Raw genomic sequence first — 18,313 nt, 5'->3', positions numbered from 1 at the left:
GAGGTGTTTATCATTCCCAGTTCAGAAATGCTGACTAAAGTTACCACATGTTGCCAGTTGTTCTTTTTCAGTCAGATAACAATTAGCAAATATGTTGATTCATAAAATAGTGATATGCAACATTACTTCTATGCTTTAGCAATGAATTGGCTATTTTTCACCAACTTCATTGGTGGCTGCACTCAAAGCTGGAACTGAAAAGGGTCATTTTACATTGCGAAACATAAATTTGGAAATATAAATTTTGAATTTACATCCTTTCCTCACCACCTCTTTTAGAATACGAATACAAACACACACACACACACACACACACACACAAATTCATTTTGTCTGGTATGTTTCAATTCAAATTATGTCAAATTGTTGAGTGAAGGCTTATAGTGATATACATTAAACAGTAGTGTCTATATCAATTCTTACTAGATCAGGATTTAGACTGTGCCTCAGATGTAGCTGGATCCCTCTGTAAAGACTGGTGTAAGATTGATGGTGATGCTACACTCTTGGAATCTCTATATTTTACTTATTTATTTATTTATTTATTTATTTATTATTAGTGTCATTCAACCAATAAATCAGATTGAATTTTGCTGGCTTTCCAGCCCCTTTGGTCAATAAATTACTAGTCAGTTAGCTTAACATCTATTCCAGGTAAATTGAAAGGTAAATTGAAAGCATTATTAAAAATAAAATTACTAGGCATGTAGAAGAACAAGCTCTGCTGAAAAAGAATCAGCATGGCTTCCAGAAGTCATGTCTCACTAACCTTTTAGAGGTTAAACTTTTGGACAGGGTGATCTGGTAGACATTGTTTACCTGGACTTCCTAAAGGCTTTGGATAAAGTTCTTCACCAAAGTCTTTTGAGCACACTTAGCTGACATGCAATAAGAAGTGAGGTCCTCTTATGGATCAGTAATTGGTTAAACAACAGAAAGCACAGAGTAGTAATAAATGATAAATTCTCCAAACAGACAATGGGTTCCCACAGGGAACTGCATTGGTAGCAATGCTTTTCAACTTGTTCATAAATGATCTGGAAGTAACAGTGAGCTGTTTGGTGGCCATGTATGCTGATGACAACATTATTTTAGAGTGGTTAAAACAAAAAGGGGACTGCAAAGAAGTCCAAACTGGGAGAATGGACATGAAAATGGCAAATGCGGTTCAATGTAAGCAAATGTATAATGATGCATGTTGGGGCAAGTAATTCCACCTTCAAGTATGATCTGATGGGATCTGAGGTAGTTGTGACTGACTTTGAAAAAAGTTCTTTGGGTTAAGGTGGACAGCTTTATGAAAATGTCAACCAAGTGTGTGGCTGCTACTTCTTCACACAACACAGTTAAACCATGGATTTTACTAAGACAAGATGTAGTGATGGTCTATGTCTTGGGTGGCTTTAAAAGGAGATTGGACAAATTCCTGGAGGAGAAAGCTGTAAATGAATACTAGTCATAATGACTATGTGCTACCTCTGGTATCAGGGTGGTATGCCTGTGTACACCAGGAAGCATGGTAGCGGGGCTGTTGCACTCACGTCCGGATGGTGGGTTTCTGGTTGGCCACAGTGTGAACAGAATGCTGGACTAGACGGACATTGGTCTGATCCAGCAGGGCTCTTCTTATGTTCTTAAGTACATCCAATAGAACCATTCATAGGGTTTTATAAATGGAATAGGACACAATGAGCAAGATCATCCACATTTCCCAATCCACAAGGGCATGACGTGGCACAGAGGGATGAACTTGCCACCCTGCACAGGGACGTTATGTGGAAACATATGGATCATCTCTATCATAAATTCCTTAATTGTTTTAAGGTTTATAGTTTCACAGCTTCTCCTGGAAATTTTTTTTCTTTTATTTCTTTTAAATAACAAACATAAACATACTTTTGGTGTAAGTAAGACATATGGAAGGGCAGCTGTGCCTTAGTCTCTTTCTTTGTGGAATTGCTGTCAAACGTTTTTGAAAGCATCATTTTTGTTCCAAGGGCAGCTGGTAATAACTTGTTCTGACTCCCCTAAAAAACACAGGAAAGAGAGAGGGGAGGAGTCAAGACCCATAAATCATTATACATTTCCATATCATATTGAGAGGGTCCCCTTACCCCCAAAGAGTCCTAAGGTTTCTACACTTCACACCTAAGGACATAAGAAGATCCCTGCTGGATCAGACCAGGGGTCCATCTAGTCCAGCACTCTGCTCACACAGTGGCCAACCAACTGTTAACCAGGAACCAACAAAGCAGAGCATGGTGCATCAGCACCCTCCCACCCATGCTCCCCAGCTTACTGCCTCTTGATACTGGGCAACCCAGTCAGTAGGCAACCCAAGCCATACTTATCCTAGCACTGCAATACTGCTGAAAATTATTAAGCAGAAGTGGGATGCACATGGGTTGCATTACAAGCATCCATCTGATTTTAGTATGACTTGGATGTAAATGCAGTTGAAATCAATGGGATTTACTCTTTGGTAAGGGAACCAGCAGATCTCTATTTTATCAACCTGGAGATGCACAGCTTTGCATGATCAAAGGAAGGGAAGATCGATCCTTCGCACTTGTGGACTACCAGGAAAATGGGTTTAATGGGGGAAATTAAAAAATTCATAAAAAATCAAGGGATGAACCAATCTGATTCGAGCTTGATATGCTGAAAGCCCTTCTTAAGAGCTATCACTGTGCCACGTTTGATCTCTTTATCTTTAAAACGTATGCAGATGTAAGCTTTTTTTTAAAATCCATTTTAAAAATTCCTTAAAATCAAGGAATGAACCAATTTGATTCAAACTTGGGGTGGCTAAAGCCCTGCTTAAGAGCTATCACTGTGCCAATTTTGATCTTTTTATCTTTAAAAATGAGGGAACTGCAGGAAAGGAGGGTTCATTTTCCGCATTTCTTTTAAGATGAAAATGCCTACTCAGGAATAAGAACATAGAGTTAAGTGGGACCTCTCTCCCTCCCCCTTCATGGTTGAGTGGAGAACCACCCCACCCTCCCCTTTTGTTAGTGAGAATGCCCTTAGACACACACAGAGAGAGCAAAGAATGGGATGGTCAGATAGAACACAATGACAGCCATGCACAGTAGGGAGGAGCGCATTTATTTCGCAGGGAGAGAAAATAATCCAGACTTTCCCCACTCCAAAAGAAACCAAACATGGAGTGGAAGAGGCAAAATGAGTGCAGGATGTGGATGTCATGAGAGACCTGGGCTGAAAAACTGCATACCAGACATGGCGAGTGTGCAGTAAATCTTGGTATCTGGAGGAACTCAGAAATGCAGACTACATGTTTCCAAAACTGATACTTTTCTCCCCAAGGGAGTGGGCAGGGGAAAGGAGGGGATGTAATTTTGTGACTGACAGTTCTAACTTCTAATCACAGTGAGTGGTTTTATAAGGGATGTCAAATTCTACTGTTTTGAGGGAGGGATGTTGAAGTAATATATCACGGCTCTTTGCTAGTTCTCTCACCCAGAAGCAGGAATAGTAAAAGATGTTTGGTGGAATCTGGGGCCTTAGCTAGACCTAAGGTTTATCCCGGGGTCATCCCGGGGTCATCCCTGTGCATCTAAATGACACACAGGGGAACTCGGGAGCAGGCAGGGATGATCCTGGGATAAACCTTAGGTCTAGCTAAGGCCTGGGAGACCTGAGAGGGTGTGGGATTGGGTGACTGCTTGCCTTTGCTGTTGTATGCTCCACATCCATTATCCACCCCTGCAGTTTCTGTGACTTTGATGCCAATTAAGCAGAAAACAAACAAATCAAAAAGCCTTAAACTGTTTTTTTATTAATTTTAAATTCCTAGCCCCTGAACCAATCCTTCAGAAAAATTGCAAGTGTCATGCCAAGGGACACCTCTCTGACATATTCCAATTTCATACAAATTGCACCCCCCCCAAAAAAAAAAAAAACTATGGAAGGGATAAGGAAAAGTGAATCACTCCCCTTTTATAAAAAAATGCTGAACCTATCCTTCTAAAAATTTTCAGGTTTCTTAACTAGGGCTACCTCTTTGCTACATATCATTTTCATAACAATCACACACACACAAATAGAGGGTTAAGTGAATCCTTTTTGGACCCCCCCCCCAAACTATAATGGCTACATTTGCAAAATGGTCCCTGCTCCTATTCTTCAGAAACTTAGCAGGCATGATCCCTTCAAATGGGGCAACTATACCTGGAAATTTCATTCAGCTCTGCCAGGAAACCAAAAAGTTATTAGAAGTTCCCCTTTCCCCCCTTTTTAAAAAGAAAATCAAATTTTAAAAACACATGGCACAAATCCTGCTGCACTTATTTGTCTGAAATTTGGCAGCGGTAACCCTTTGATAAGGGAATACTACATCTGCAAATATCATCCAATTCTGATTAACAGGGAAACACTTATAGCTGTTAGTCGATTTCCAGTGATAGCCAATGGGAAGCAGGAAAGTTTGGATTCCTAAATCAAGGTTCAAATTTGGATCAAAGTTGGTGGCCTTGAAATCAATACAAGCAGAAGTGGGATGTTTTCTGAACCACTGAATCAGGATCCGAACTGAATCTTGTGGTCAGTACGCACCTCTGTTATGATTCCCTCCTCGCATTCACACTACAAACATATGAGCCCAAGGCTCATCACATAGGCTGGTTCTCATAATGATAAACCATACATTATCATTACCTCCAAAGTCAGCTAGCAAGAGGCAGAAACTGAGCAGAGAAGAAAGACCTTTTGCTGCCCTAGCTGTTTATGCCAATCTATTTTACAATGAAGCTGATGTACGGTCTCCCTGTATATTTTTGCCATGAGAAAAGTATCTCATCCTTACAGGAGGTCTCAAAATACCTCAGTGGTAGGAGAATTAAGTTATGAGAACAGTTTAAAAATGGTTAAAACTGCACTGGATAAGGCCAGGAACAAGATTCAGGTTATCTAAAACCTGCAGCATGTAAAATGGTTTCCCTATGTCAGGGGCCTCAAACATTTATTTTATCTTATCTTTTGCAAAATGAAAGCACAGCTATACATGCTTCAACATCTCATGCAAATATCTTAGTCAGAGACCGTATTTTAGGACTTGAAACCATTAATCGCATAAAAAACTACGCTTATCCTGAGTCAGTCAGCAGCAACACTGTTATCACATCATCAAAAGAAGTTTCACATCACAAAGGCGATTATAGGTCTCAGTCTCACATTCTTTCATTACTGACTAATTGTTTCCTACAAAAAGGCAGTTATGAAACGATGGAAGGGATACCAGGCAAGGGACAGGATGTGAACCAAAGATGCCAACACAACTAAGAATTGTTCGCTAGAGAGCATGAAAATAAAGCATGTAAGCACTGAAGGTATGCAGTAAAAATGTATCTGAGAAATGGACAAAATGGGTATGATCCATTGCAGGGGTCTCCAACCTTCTTGGGCCAATAGGGACATTTGGAATTTTGAGACAGTGTCATGGGCACTTTCCCAAAGGGGAAACTGGTGAGGCTAAAAGAAAAGTAATTTGCCCAAGAACTTTAAAAATCAGGAGTGACAGGGAGTCAGACGGGCAGCAAAGAAGGCAACCATGCGCACATGGGTGCCTATATTCACCATGTTGGAGACCCCCAGATCAATTGGGTGCACAAGAGACATGCTAGTTTTCTATGCACAGGGATTTTTCTTCCCAAATTGAAGCATTCCATCATTTAAGTGCCAACCTACAGTCTGAAGTGGTATTGTTCAGATTTACCACTTCCTTAGAAACCAAGGCCTCTGTTTTCTCATAGAAAATCCGTGGATTAACAAATTACAAAGTGTGTCTCCTGAGGTAAAATTGAATGGTGATGCCAGAGGATTTTTGTTTAACCCGCAATTTGTAATATTGTTTATACACTATAAGCTATATTACAAATTACAAGTTAAAAAGAAAATCCCCTGGCTTTTCCATTCAGTCTTACTCGGGGAGAGGCTTTATCTGAGTAACTTTGGCACACAACACAATTATATGCTTTGCTGCTCGTCCCTACCTATGAGGGAGAAGGCCCTAATATAGATGAACTGTGCATATTGGTAGGTGTGTTTGCATACCCTATTGTTGTTTTTCTAGGCTGAGAAACAGACAGACAATGCACCAGGAACAGAAACTGTTTTTCAGATAATCTGGATTGAACAGGAAATATCTCATTTGTCCATTAGTATTTCCAATGAGTATTTCCAATCTACCTGTGCAATGATGCTTTCCCACCCCCTTCTCTACTATAGCTCTCAAAAGTAGTGGCGGGGGAACAGCCAGGGCTGGATGAGTTCAGGACACACACCCCTCAAAAAAATCACTGCCACCCCTTCCCCCCACTGCTGCTAACCAGCCCTCCTTCCCTTTTCATTTGTCTTACCTGGCGGCAGCACTGGCAGCTCCTCCTCCTGTTCCTCGTCCCTTGTGTTGGCAAAATGAAGCAATTTGGCAGCTGGCTGGGCAAGCCTGCACTTATTGCAGTGCACCATTTTAAAATAAGATGACCATATGGGAAGGAGGACAGGGCTACTGTATCTTTAACAGTTGTATAGAAATTCCCTCTTCATTTTACTCTGTACAGCACCATGTACATTGATGGTGCTATATAAATAAATAAAAATAAATAATAATAATCACAACAGTTAAAGCTGCAGGAGCCCTGCCCTCTTGACCAGATACAAAAGTGGGCAGGGCTCCTGCTGCTTAAAACTGTTGTGATGAAGACGGAAGTTCACCAGGGGCTGCATGCCTACAAATGACACTTGCTGAAATCCCCCTTTTTATACAACTGTTAAAGATACAGGGGCCCTGTCCTCTTTCCATATGGTCACCCTATTTTTAAAATTAGCATTTTAGAACACTTATAACTTGTGTAGGAGCAAGCTGAACCAATCAGATGCTGCCTTTGAGGGATATGAACAAGGAAGGCATAGGAGTGATGGGAGGGCTACCACTTCACCACCTCTCTGCCCTCATTGGTCATGTCTCCTCCGCACCCGAAAAGGCTACATCTGATTGGTTCAGATTGCTGCTACTTGAAATGTAATTTTTTAAAAGTTATTTTAAAATGGTGCACCACAGTTCAGGTTCACCCACTCCTGGGTGGAGGACCCACTCCTTCCTCTTGCAGCCACTTCTGTCTCCTCAGAAGCCAGAGAGATCCTCCAAGCTAACTTAGCAGCAGGAGAAAGAAGCAGCAAGGCCAGCGAGGAGGAGGAGTTGTCATTGCTGCCATTTTATTTTTTTAAGGAAGAAAGGGAATTTGGCTGGCTGATGGTGGTGGTGGTGGTGGTGGTGGTGGTGGTGGTGTGTGTGTGTGTGTGTGTGTGTGCGTGCGTGCTAGCCATAGGGGTGCCCAGGAAAGCAACTTCCTCAGGGTGCCCTCAAAGCTAACTGCACTCCTCTCAAAAGCATTTCCTGAGTGGAGACACTTCAGGCAGTGGAATTGCCAACTAGAGGCACTTCCCACTCTAACTAGCCACTTCAGTCCCATTTTGGGCAATTCCCTTTTCCTTCTGCAGCCTACTGCATCACTGTTCTGGCTTAACATGAGGGGCCCCCAGCCCTGAGAGGCTTTCAGGGCATGTGGGAGACTGAAGTGAGAAATAGGGCTGCAAAATATCCTCTGTGTGTGTGTGTGTGTGTGTGTGTGTGTGTGTGTGTGTGTGTGTGTGTGTGGACTTCCAGTCATGCAAATTTGAATATAACCCACTGAAATGTAATGTTTGAAAATAGGTGCAGTTATCAACTTTAACCTCAGATTCAGGCTCAGATTCATTGTCTCATTCAACCCTAGTTTAAATAAATAAATACACAAATCTATCAATAAATAGCTTGATTGTTATAGCATCTATAACATTTTTTCTTTTTTTCAGAAATCCAAGACGAGAATGACAGAGTGAAATCCGTGAAGGGCCTTGTACAGAAGCTTCCCAGACCAAATTATGACACCATGAAAATACTATTTGAACATCTAAAAAAGTAAGCTAAGCTGCTATTATAAAATGTGGGGTTAGAAATAAAAACTAACTTTGTCTTGACTTTGAGATCGGAAGTTGAAGCTAGAACCTCTTGCCCCAGTATTATTAATAAACATCCCACAGGTTAAATTTTAAGAGATGCTTATAAATCTCCATCTAATATATAATAATGCCCAAGTATAAGAGGCTCACAGTGTAACTAGAGGTTCTGTGTCAAACTAGATCAACAGCATTAGCCATGTGCCTACCCTGTTCATGTATAAAGGGTGGGATCCTATTTTAATATCAAAACAGGCACACAGATGAGGGAAACTGAATTCTCCCCTGTTGTACCTCCTCACACTCCATCACTTCAGGTGCTTTTCTCTCAGCATGGCCCATTATCAGAGACAGGTGGAGAGAAAAGTGCCCAGTGTAGTGGAGTGCTGAATAGTAGCGCAAAGATTCTGCTGCCTTTACTTGCGCATTCCTTTCTCATGTAAAAAAATTGATCCAACTTCACACATTATCCATGAACAGAGCAGTCATATGAATAAACAAACATGGCTGCCCCCATCACGTCTAGTTTGACCCTTCGATTTAGCAAACCAAGATTAAATGAATACTCAACACTCTTCATCTTGTTTGCCTCACAGAACCTATAGAATCTGGGAATAAGGAGGGAATCAGTGGGCAACATTATTATATAGTCACCTATGAAAACAGTGAACCACTTTGTGTTTCATGTATAATATGAAGTGGCATTTGGAGCCTCACACAGATTCTCTGGAAAGGGATGAATTTTCATTGTGTGTGTGTGTGTGTGTGTGTGTGTGTGTGTGTGTGGCGAAGGAAAACTTCACACAACAGACTTCAATGAGTATTGAATGAATACTGTCTTTATAATAGTTTCTGGCTGTAATCTTTAGCTCTCTGAATAGCATAATGCATAGACCCTTTATGTGGTTATCAGGATAACAAATGCAGAACTGAAAAAGGAAATACATATGCTTATATGATGTCACCACTTAATGAAGCATATACAAAGACTGAAAAAGTGGATCTGACATTTGGAAAGGCCATGTCCTCTCTTCTCTGCAGGGCTGTTTAGTGTATGAAGCACAGAGCCTATTCTAGTTTATTATTTGGCACACAAATGACTATTTTTAACTTACCTCATAAACTAGGGTGGCCATGTGTCCTACTGTAAAAAGGAAGGGCCATCAGAGTGCAATCCTCTGTTTATTTATTACATTTATTTATTACATTTATATACCGCCCCATAGCCGAAGCTCTCTGGGTGTTTTACAAAAGTTAAAAACAGTGAACATTAAAACTGTCCTCTGTTTAATGGGTTGTGTAGTCCAACTCTAGTTTAAAGATAAAGAACCATCAGATGGGATGTTAGGCTGTGGCCCTCAAGTTGCCCATCAACAGCTAGCACCTGGACTGCAGGCTGAGCAGAGACACAGTTCATCTGACCCCAATCATGCCCACTATAGCTAGATATAGTGCATTTCTATTTAAATTGTAATAATAGTTTCTAGGGCTTGCATCTAACCATATGAACTATAATGTGAGATTTTTATACAAATCAGTGTCCTCTTTTGCTTTGTTTTCTTTTTTTGTAATGCATTTCCTTTTTTTCTTTTTACATAAGTGGCCGAGCATAAGCACATAATGTATGAATTGTCTGTCATGCTAACTGGTCTAAGGGAGGTGATGCTGGAGAAATCTGAGGGGTGGAGTTTGATGAGTTTTCCTAGGCTCACCCACCCCAGACTTGATTTCCATTCCCACTGCTGCTCCTGACTTGATCTGCAGTGTATCAGGCCAGTTTGCACATTTTTATGGGAATTTCGTGAGTAATGACCAAATTTGCGTAACATGCACAAATTTGGCCATAATGTGCACAAGATCAGCTATAATTTACACAAATTGCTCAGAAGTATGTGCAAATCGCAGAACCTTCCTCTCAAAATGCACAAAATAGCTCCTGGAGTTTGGAGAACAACTGCAGCTCAGCTTGAAGATGCAAAGTGAGTCATAAAGGCCACAAAATTCTGTTGAGCACCAAAAACAAAAACAGATTTCCCAATGACAGACAATTCCTAGATTAGCAGGATTTTAGATTCCTGTTGGAATAGATCATGTTCGCAGAATACAAAATATCACATTGGGCCTGTTCTGACAATACACTAAGGCCATGGCTAGACCAGGCGATATACCAGCAATCGCTCCAGGATCATATGACGCACAGGGCATCCCGGGAGCAAGGAGGGATGATTCCTCCTTTGGCCAGGGATATCACCCTACCCTTTTTTCCCACTTTTTCCACAGTCTTCGGATGATCCCGAGACCGCAGAAAGTGTGGCTGGGCGTCGCGGGTTGTCCCGGCTCCTCGTGAGTAACCACGAGGAACCGGGCATGGGGCATGGAGCTCCTCAGGAGCTCTGTGTCCATCGGGTGGGGGAGGGAGAGGATTTTTTTTAAAAAAAACACCTTATCTTGCGTTTGAGCTCTCGTGCGCTCCTTTTCCTTTTTTAAAAAAAAACACCAAAATGGCGGCCACGATGTTGCATGCAACATGTAGATGAGGGTGATGATCTCACAATCATAAAATCGTGAGATCATCTCCCTCCAACCCCCTCATCTAGCCATGGCCTATGTCACGAAGGTTTAGCGCTTTGAGCTAAACATTATGGCTCAGCATGTCACGTGAACCATTCCTAACCATAGTGGCTACATAAACACAGCTTAAACACACTCACTGTTTGCTACAAAAGGATTAGCGGCCTAACCATGGCTTAGTGTGCTGCCTGAACAGTTCCAATGTTTAGCCCAAAATGCTTAACAACCATGCCTTCTCATGTCATCTGAACAGGGTCATTGACATCAGCTTAATTTGCCACCCAATTTATTATGGACAGCATTTTAATAAATCATTAAACAAACAAACTATATTTTACAAAACAACATTAAGGCTCTACGGTTTTCAACCAAGCACCAAAAAGCAGGGAAATTGGGAGTTAAGGCTCACAAACCTTAACACCACATCCTCCCTTCTCTTCCTGAGACCCAATTTGGTGGAAGCAGGGGAGGGCCTCCATGCTGCCATCATCCACCTGTTCTTTTCTGCCAGGATGAATGGATTGGCAGATGAGGGTGAGAAAGAAAATGAAGAAGGAGCAGGGGAAGTCACTGCTGCTGCCATCCCATTAGGCTCAAGGGTAGAGACGAAGTTGAGGTGGCATTGGTTGCTGCTGCTGCTACTCACGGTCATTATCTCCACCAGCTTGGGCCACGGAATAATAAGAAGAATTGAGAAAAAAAGGAGTAGGCAGGGGAGGGAGCTGGATGCAGCCACAAAGAGAAGGAGCACATGCTGTCCAGAAGCAATTTGTGGGTTCCAGCAAGCCATGGGTTGGGAACTTCAGATCCAGGGTCCCAGCCTGGTCCTCCAGGTTTCCCCAGATGGCCACGCCATCTGGGGAATTTGTTCTACTGCTCTTTGTAAAATACATTCTCTTTTGCAATTTTCTTCAAACTTAAAATGAGTACTGTTGAATTTAATATTTGCAAAGGGGTTGTCATTATTTCCTTTGGACTGAGCTTATCTTGCAACACCTTTCAGTGTTACCAGCGTGATATAATGTACTGACCACTTCCTGTGGCATGTCCTTGCTATCAATGATCATCACTCTAAAATAATAATAATAAAAAAGAATGGGCACATGATTTTTGTTCTGGGTTTCATCAGACAAGAAAAATGCAGAAAGAGTTGGCAAGAACAGAAAATCTGCTTTGAAAGAACTGAGAAAATAGCCACTAATTAGTTTGCTCTACTTTGTTGCTCGAGCTGTGATGATTACCGCAGTCATTCATGACCTAGTCACCGCCAGGTTAGGCTATTGTAATACGCTCTGTATTGCGCTGCCCTTAAAAGGCATCCAAAAACTGCAAACAGTGTAAAATGTAGGAGCTACAGTATGTTGCTGGTGAAACTTAGGCATTTTGCCAATGTTACACCTATTTTAATTGAGCTGCACTGGCTGGACGTTTGTTTCCAGGCTCAATTCAAGGTGCTGGTGTTAACCTTTAAACTCCGAAACTACTTGGGATCTGAATTCCTTAAGGACTGCCTTCTTCCATATGTTCCTCTCCACATGCTCTGGTCATCAGATGTAGCACTTCAGATCCTCCAGCCTCATGAGATCAGGCAGCCACCTACAATGCCTACACTTTAGAGAGGGCTGCACAGCCGGTGTCAGATGTGGAGCTGTGTATGCATGCATACACCCCACAAACACGTATACACATACTCCTCCACATACACAGAGAGACACACGCACGCACATATACATATTCTGGCTCACATACACTCACACACGCTCTTCCCCCAAATACATACACACTTCCCCATATAAGGCAAGCACTCATACACACTTCCCTTCCACAGATACACACAGAGGCACACTTCCCCCCAACACACATACATACACATTCCACCCACTGCCACAGACACACATGTTTATAAACACTTTCCCCCACAAATGCACACATAGAAACACACTTCCTCACAGACACACATTCACACACTTCTCCCTATAGACACACACATATACATACTTCTCCCTATAGACACACACATATATACACTTCCCATGCACAGATATACACAGAGAGAGACATTTCCCTCCTGTTCAGGCACAAACACACATGCACACTCCCTGCCCACAGGGACACATACATACACATTTTCTCCAACATAGATACACACAGAAACCTACCATTGACACCTCCCTCCTCCTGCATGCACACAACCCGCCCCCCCCCACGTATACATGTGCACACTCCCCTCCCAGGAAACACACACATACACACTTTCTCCTCACAGACACATGCACAGGGACACACTTCCCACCCACTTCCATCCCAGTGCACAGGGATGGGGAGGTTTGGGCTTCCCATCCATGCCCATTGAGAACTAAGGGCCACTGGGTGTTGGGAGAGGCAAAAGATTCTCTTAGCTATTTGAGATCTCCAGTGAAATCTCTGGCCTTTGCTAGGCCTAAGTAAAAATCTGGGGGAGAGAAGGGGAGACCTCGTGTTATGAATAATGCGACATCTTGCCCTCATTTACACGTGAGTCGCGATGAGCTCAAGAAGAGAGCCGTCACACGCATGCCATTTTTTTAAAAAAAAAACTTTTAAAGGGCCGGCTGCACGAGAGGACGAGCGGCAAGGTAAGTGGGTTTTTTTTTTAAAAAAATTATTTCCCCACTCCCCCCACCCTAGCCCCAATGGGCGCAGCGCTCCTGAGGAGCATTGTGCCCTGTGCGTGGCTCCCGGCTATGCGTGAGTAGTCGCACAGAGCCGGGAAAAGCTGCAGAAACGGGCCACACGCTCGCATTCTCTGTGAGAAAAAGCAGGCTCAAAGTGTAGGGCTTTATCCTGAGCCTGGCATCCCCTGTGCATCATCTGAATGCTGTATCCCGGGTATCAGCCCGGGATAACCCCTGGTCTAGCAAAGGCCACTATTTCCTTGCTGCTAGCAGTGGCAGAAAAAGAGAAATTGCTCAGGTGAGGTCGCCAGCAGGAGGCTTTCACTTCTCCTCCTCCTCCCAGTGACCTGATAGGCATCACTGCTTCTACACTGCCATTAGCAGCAATTGGTGGTGGCAAAGTCAGTTGGGCAGCACCCTGAGCTATTGTTGTATTATTATTGCAGTCGCTTGCCACACCAAAAAACAATCCTCCTTGGTGGAGCCCTTGGCCCCCTTTATAGTTACCTACTTTATAACATGTTCAGTTCTATTGGTTTACATATACTAGAGGAAGGATTGACAAGAGTCTTAAATTGGTTTTAACACTTCAATAGCGCTTACTGATATTTGTGTTGTTTGTATTGTGAATATATATATGAGTGTATGTTTACTTTACCACTGAAGAAGACCATAGGTCGAAACACATTTGGTATCAGTTTTTAAATGTTATACTATTGAGTTTTTAGTGGCCCAATATATATTGTGTATTTGTATTCATTGTTTATGTTTTAATTAGATTGAAAAATGAAATAATTTTAAGTTGTTTTATTATTATTGTTAGGGTGACCATATTTGGGAAACCAAAAAAGAGGACACCTAGTGTGTGTGTGGGGAAGCAGCTTTCTGTCCTGCAGAAAGTACGTTATTCCCCCGCCACCTTAAAGAACCCGATTGGAGTGGAGGAGGGGAAAGGATTTCATTCTGCACCACCAGCATCCACTGCAATTGGGGCCTTTTCTATAATGTCCACGAATGACCCACTTTCCCCTTTAAGACCTCAATTGGAGCTCAGGGTGGGAGAATGATGTGCCTCAAGAAAGCATGTCATTCACTCCTGCCATGCTAATGGCAGCCTTAAAGGGGAAGGTGTGTCATTCCAGGAGATTATTGGAAATTATAGAAAATCCCCCCTGACACCATGGAAAGAACAAAAACCAGGACAAATCCGGGAAAATCCTGACAGTTGGTCACCCTAATTATTGTCATCAAATTGTTGTTATCACCAGTGTACCCAACCGAGTTGTTCCATTTCATTTCTGCACCCCTTACTCTAGAGCCTTCTCTGTGTTTGCACCTACCTTATGGAATGCTTTGCCAAGAGATATCTGTCAGACCCCAGTACAGTATCATTTTAGGCAGTATATAAAAATGTGATCTTCTTTAAGAAGGGGTTTTGTTAAATGTTTTAATAACCTTTGGGCTCTTTTTTTAGTCCTTATGGTTAACTGCTGGTCTTGAAAAATATTATTGCTATTGTCTATTAATTAGGGTTTTTAAGATTGTTGTATGAATAAGAGGTTGGAAGTAGGGCTGTGCACCGCCTCGGGCCAAGGCACCAAATCTGAGCCGAGGCAGGCTGATTCAGAGGGCCCGCACCTAGAAAAGTCTGAGTCACTTTGGAGGGCCTGAATCTCACCTCGGCTTCTGTGCCAAGGCAAGTTGGGCAACCCCCGAGGCAGATTGGGGCTGCTTCGGCGGCTCTGAACTGGCCTCCTGGGCAGATCGGGGAGTCCCTGTACAGCCCGAGTTGGAAGTTCTTGTTTTTTAAATTGCTGATTTGTAGTTTTTGAACCTCAACCCTCAGGAAACAGGTATTTCATCATCTATTCTGATGTCAAGCCTAGCCTGAGCACCACTGGGGAATCTACAATTTTGGAACCAGAATAATTTAGAATCCACTACAGTCATAGGAAACTTAGGGCTAAGAATATGGCTCAGCCTGGCCTTCCATCTGATTGCAGTCCGAGGGAGGATGGAACTCCTTTTCATTTCCAGCTGCAAGATAAGACTTTGAGTCATTCCTCTGATTTACAGCTTGTGAGTGTAGGAACTGGCAGGACGAAGACTCCGCAGGGGAGGTTTTGGGGGATGGGTTTTACCCAAGGTGAAACTTTAAATGGGCAGCACAGAGATGCCCGGCATCATTCTTGTTTACTAGCTAGATTTCCCTGCCAAGATAGATTGTCAGAAGAGGGGCTTTCACAGTGCCTTCCCTATATTTAAATTAGTGTACAGGCTGAAGGGCCTTTGCTGAGAACCACATGTTTAGAGCTTGAAATACTTTCTTGCCTGGATTTATCCTGAATCTTGAACTCTTGTCTGTTGTGACTTTTGTAATGTTGAGACTTGCAATTATTGCTGGGATTGTGACTCTGTATGCGGGCCCATTATAAAGAGAATATCTGATAACAGAGTATCCATGTTATCTTTCGAATGTAGTACATCTCAATAATGCAAGGCAGATTCTACAAGATTACATTTAGATTTCTTCCAGTCCAGAGGTTGCATGACTTCGTGATCCTAGAGTTGTTGTGAAAAATCGAACATGGAGATCACTTTTTCATGGTTCAACTCCTCACAAGGAGATGCACACTGAGGAGGGAAACTTGAATATCCTGTAGTTGAAGGAGCCGTTGAAAGAACTACAGCTCCCGAAGTGCTCCGTCCCGTTAGCCTTCAATTTTGATCAAAGTGAGAAAAGCCATTGAACGCTTATAATACTCTCTTCTCCTTTTGAGGAGGCGTTTTCCAGAACCCTGAAGTTTGTTTCTGAGCCTGGCTCAGGAGAACTGTACCAGCATCACTACCGAACAATACAATAAGTTAGAGTAGGCAAGAAATCATCAATAAAGTACACCACATGTCGACATGAAGAGCCAGATACAAAGTTGTATGACTGGAAAGAGTTGGAATATTGGTTAAAATGTCAAAAGACAGGACAGGAGGTGAAAAGTGCGGCCGGTTTTGTAAATGGGCCCTGCACTGTGCATTCTCAAACAAGATATTGGGCTCTACCTACGTGATTTATCTGCCTCTTCGAAATGTCACGATGAGAAGAAGCTGGCTGTATCTTACATGTATTATTTTTTAATGTTCCCCTTTAAAAACACAGACGAACATATTTGTCTGACCCTAATGATAAATGATAATTAAAGGGTGTGCAGAGGAGGCCGGATCTAGATTCCCTCATCCTCATCCCTCTCCCCTCTTCTTTAAGTGGAAAGCACTGAACCCAGATGCCCAACTGTGGCAAAGAGTCTTCCAGCAACAGCATCTGGCTTCTTGGCAATCACTTTCAGGCAAGTTGTCTGGGGAGCTTTGCAGTTGCCTCTTGGTTTATCACGTGGATCAGTTACTGTGGCCTGTCTGGCGGCTTCACCCAAGCAGAAGCCAATTCCTTTTGATTCACCTTTGATTTTCAGAAACTTGCTCGTTCCATTTTTTTAAAATGTTTTGAAGCCACTTGTGTTTTGCTGTAGGGCAGCGCTCACTTGCATATCCAAACATCTTTTCTCTTTCTGCCAGATACAAAATCCTCAGCCTTTCTCTCTCACCATCAATGCTGTTAGTTCTTTTAATAACGTCTTCAATCAATTTCACTGCCCCCTGTTACACAGCAGAGAAAATGTATCACAAAAAAGGGGGAGAATGATAAAACTGCACAAATATCTGTGTTGTTCAGCACAGTTCTTTTTTCACACAAAAGGTGAACATGCTACAGAACTTGGGTGGATTCCCCCCCCCCCCCGTACAAAAATTTGGCTTCATCCTCACATTTTCAAAGCACCGTGAAATAAAAAGCATCCAGCACGACTGAAATCAGAGTCACCAAACGGTATATCTTATGCTGGCTTTATTGCGAAGCAAGATCTCTCACTTCAGAAACTATATTTAACAAAGGAGATTTATTTTTACCTATTATAAAAAAAAATCCCAGCCAACAACCCACATCTAAGAAGAATGCAACAGTAGCTCATGCAAAAGGAAGCAATGACAATGTGATGACAAGTTCAGCAGCGATATGCAGAATGCTGTGGATAAATCAAAAATTAAAGCTATTGTATGACAGCTAGGAACACTTAGCAAGCGAAGTCTGCAAAATTTCCATTATTATTATATTTCGGAGGGAAGAAAGATGCAGATTATACATGTGATTTCCATTTGCGTCAAGTCTGTTTCTGTAGGTTCAGGCCAGCATAGATATTAAATTCATGCTCAGTGATCCCCACCCCCATGTAGCACTGAATGAAGAGGCTAAACGCTTAAGGATTATGCAAACCTTAAGAGAAGAAAATAAAGTCAGACATAGTTACTAGCATATAGGGTGTTTTCACACATAACACTAGGGCTATAATCCTATATACACTTACCAAGAAGTAAACTCCATTGAATTCAATGGGCTTATTTCTGAATAGATACCCATAGGAATGCACTGTAAGGCAGCAATCCTACACCCACTGAATTCATTGGGACTTACTTGTAGGGCCTAATCTACACCAAGCAGGATATTGGACTATGAATCCCACCAACACAACATATACGCTATGATGGGACAGGGCTTTCTCTGTTGTGGCACCCAGACTGTGGAATGCCCTCCCCTTGGAGGCCCGACTGGTGCCAACACTGATTTCATTTCGATGCCAAGTAAAAACGTGGCTTTTTAACAAAGTCTTTGATGGTTAAATCCACTAAGATGGCACATTGTTTTAACTGTTTTAACTGCTTTTAAAATATATATTGTTTTAACTTGGTTCATGGTTTAATTTGTTTTTAACTGTACATATTTATTGTTTATACTGTATGCTTTTATCTGTACGCCGCTCTGAGATCTTAATGATATAGGGCAGGATATAAATGTTTTAAATAAATAAATAAATAAATAAATAAATAAATAAATAAATAAATGTGGTATATAAAAGGTAGGAGCCATACCAAGGAGGATATAGCACCATGGAAGTGGTATGAAAGCGGTCTATGGTATGTGTCAATGGGCCCCAACAGTTGTCAGTGCACTTCAGTACCGCCAT

General features: G+C 42.2%; 1 protein-coding gene across 2 annotated transcripts in view; it reads left to right on the top strand.

Annotated features, from left to right (window-relative positions):
- Positions 1-18,313, top strand: part of ARHGAP15 (Rho GTPase activating protein 15) — a 487,468-nt gene that overhangs the window by 449,012 nt on the left and 20,143 nt on the right. Inside the window, exon 13 of one of the 2 annotated variants that reach the window (XM_063116582.1) lies at positions 7,876-7,981. The exons of the other annotated variant lie outside the window; for it this stretch is intronic. Coding sequence (XP_062972652.1) covers positions 7,876-7,981 — 106 coding nt within the window. The remainder of the gene's footprint in view (positions 1-7,875; positions 7,982-18,313) is intronic. 2 annotated transcript variants of the gene reach the window in all.

The sequence above is a fragment of the Elgaria multicarinata genome, chromosome 2 (genome assembly GCF_023053635.1).
Source record: "Elgaria multicarinata webbii isolate HBS135686 ecotype San Diego chromosome 2, rElgMul1.1.pri, whole genome shotgun sequence".
NCBI classification, from domain to species: Eukaryota; Metazoa; Chordata; class Lepidosauria; order Squamata; family Anguidae; genus Elgaria; species Elgaria multicarinata.
This window is presented reverse-complemented; position numbering and strand designations above follow the sequence as displayed.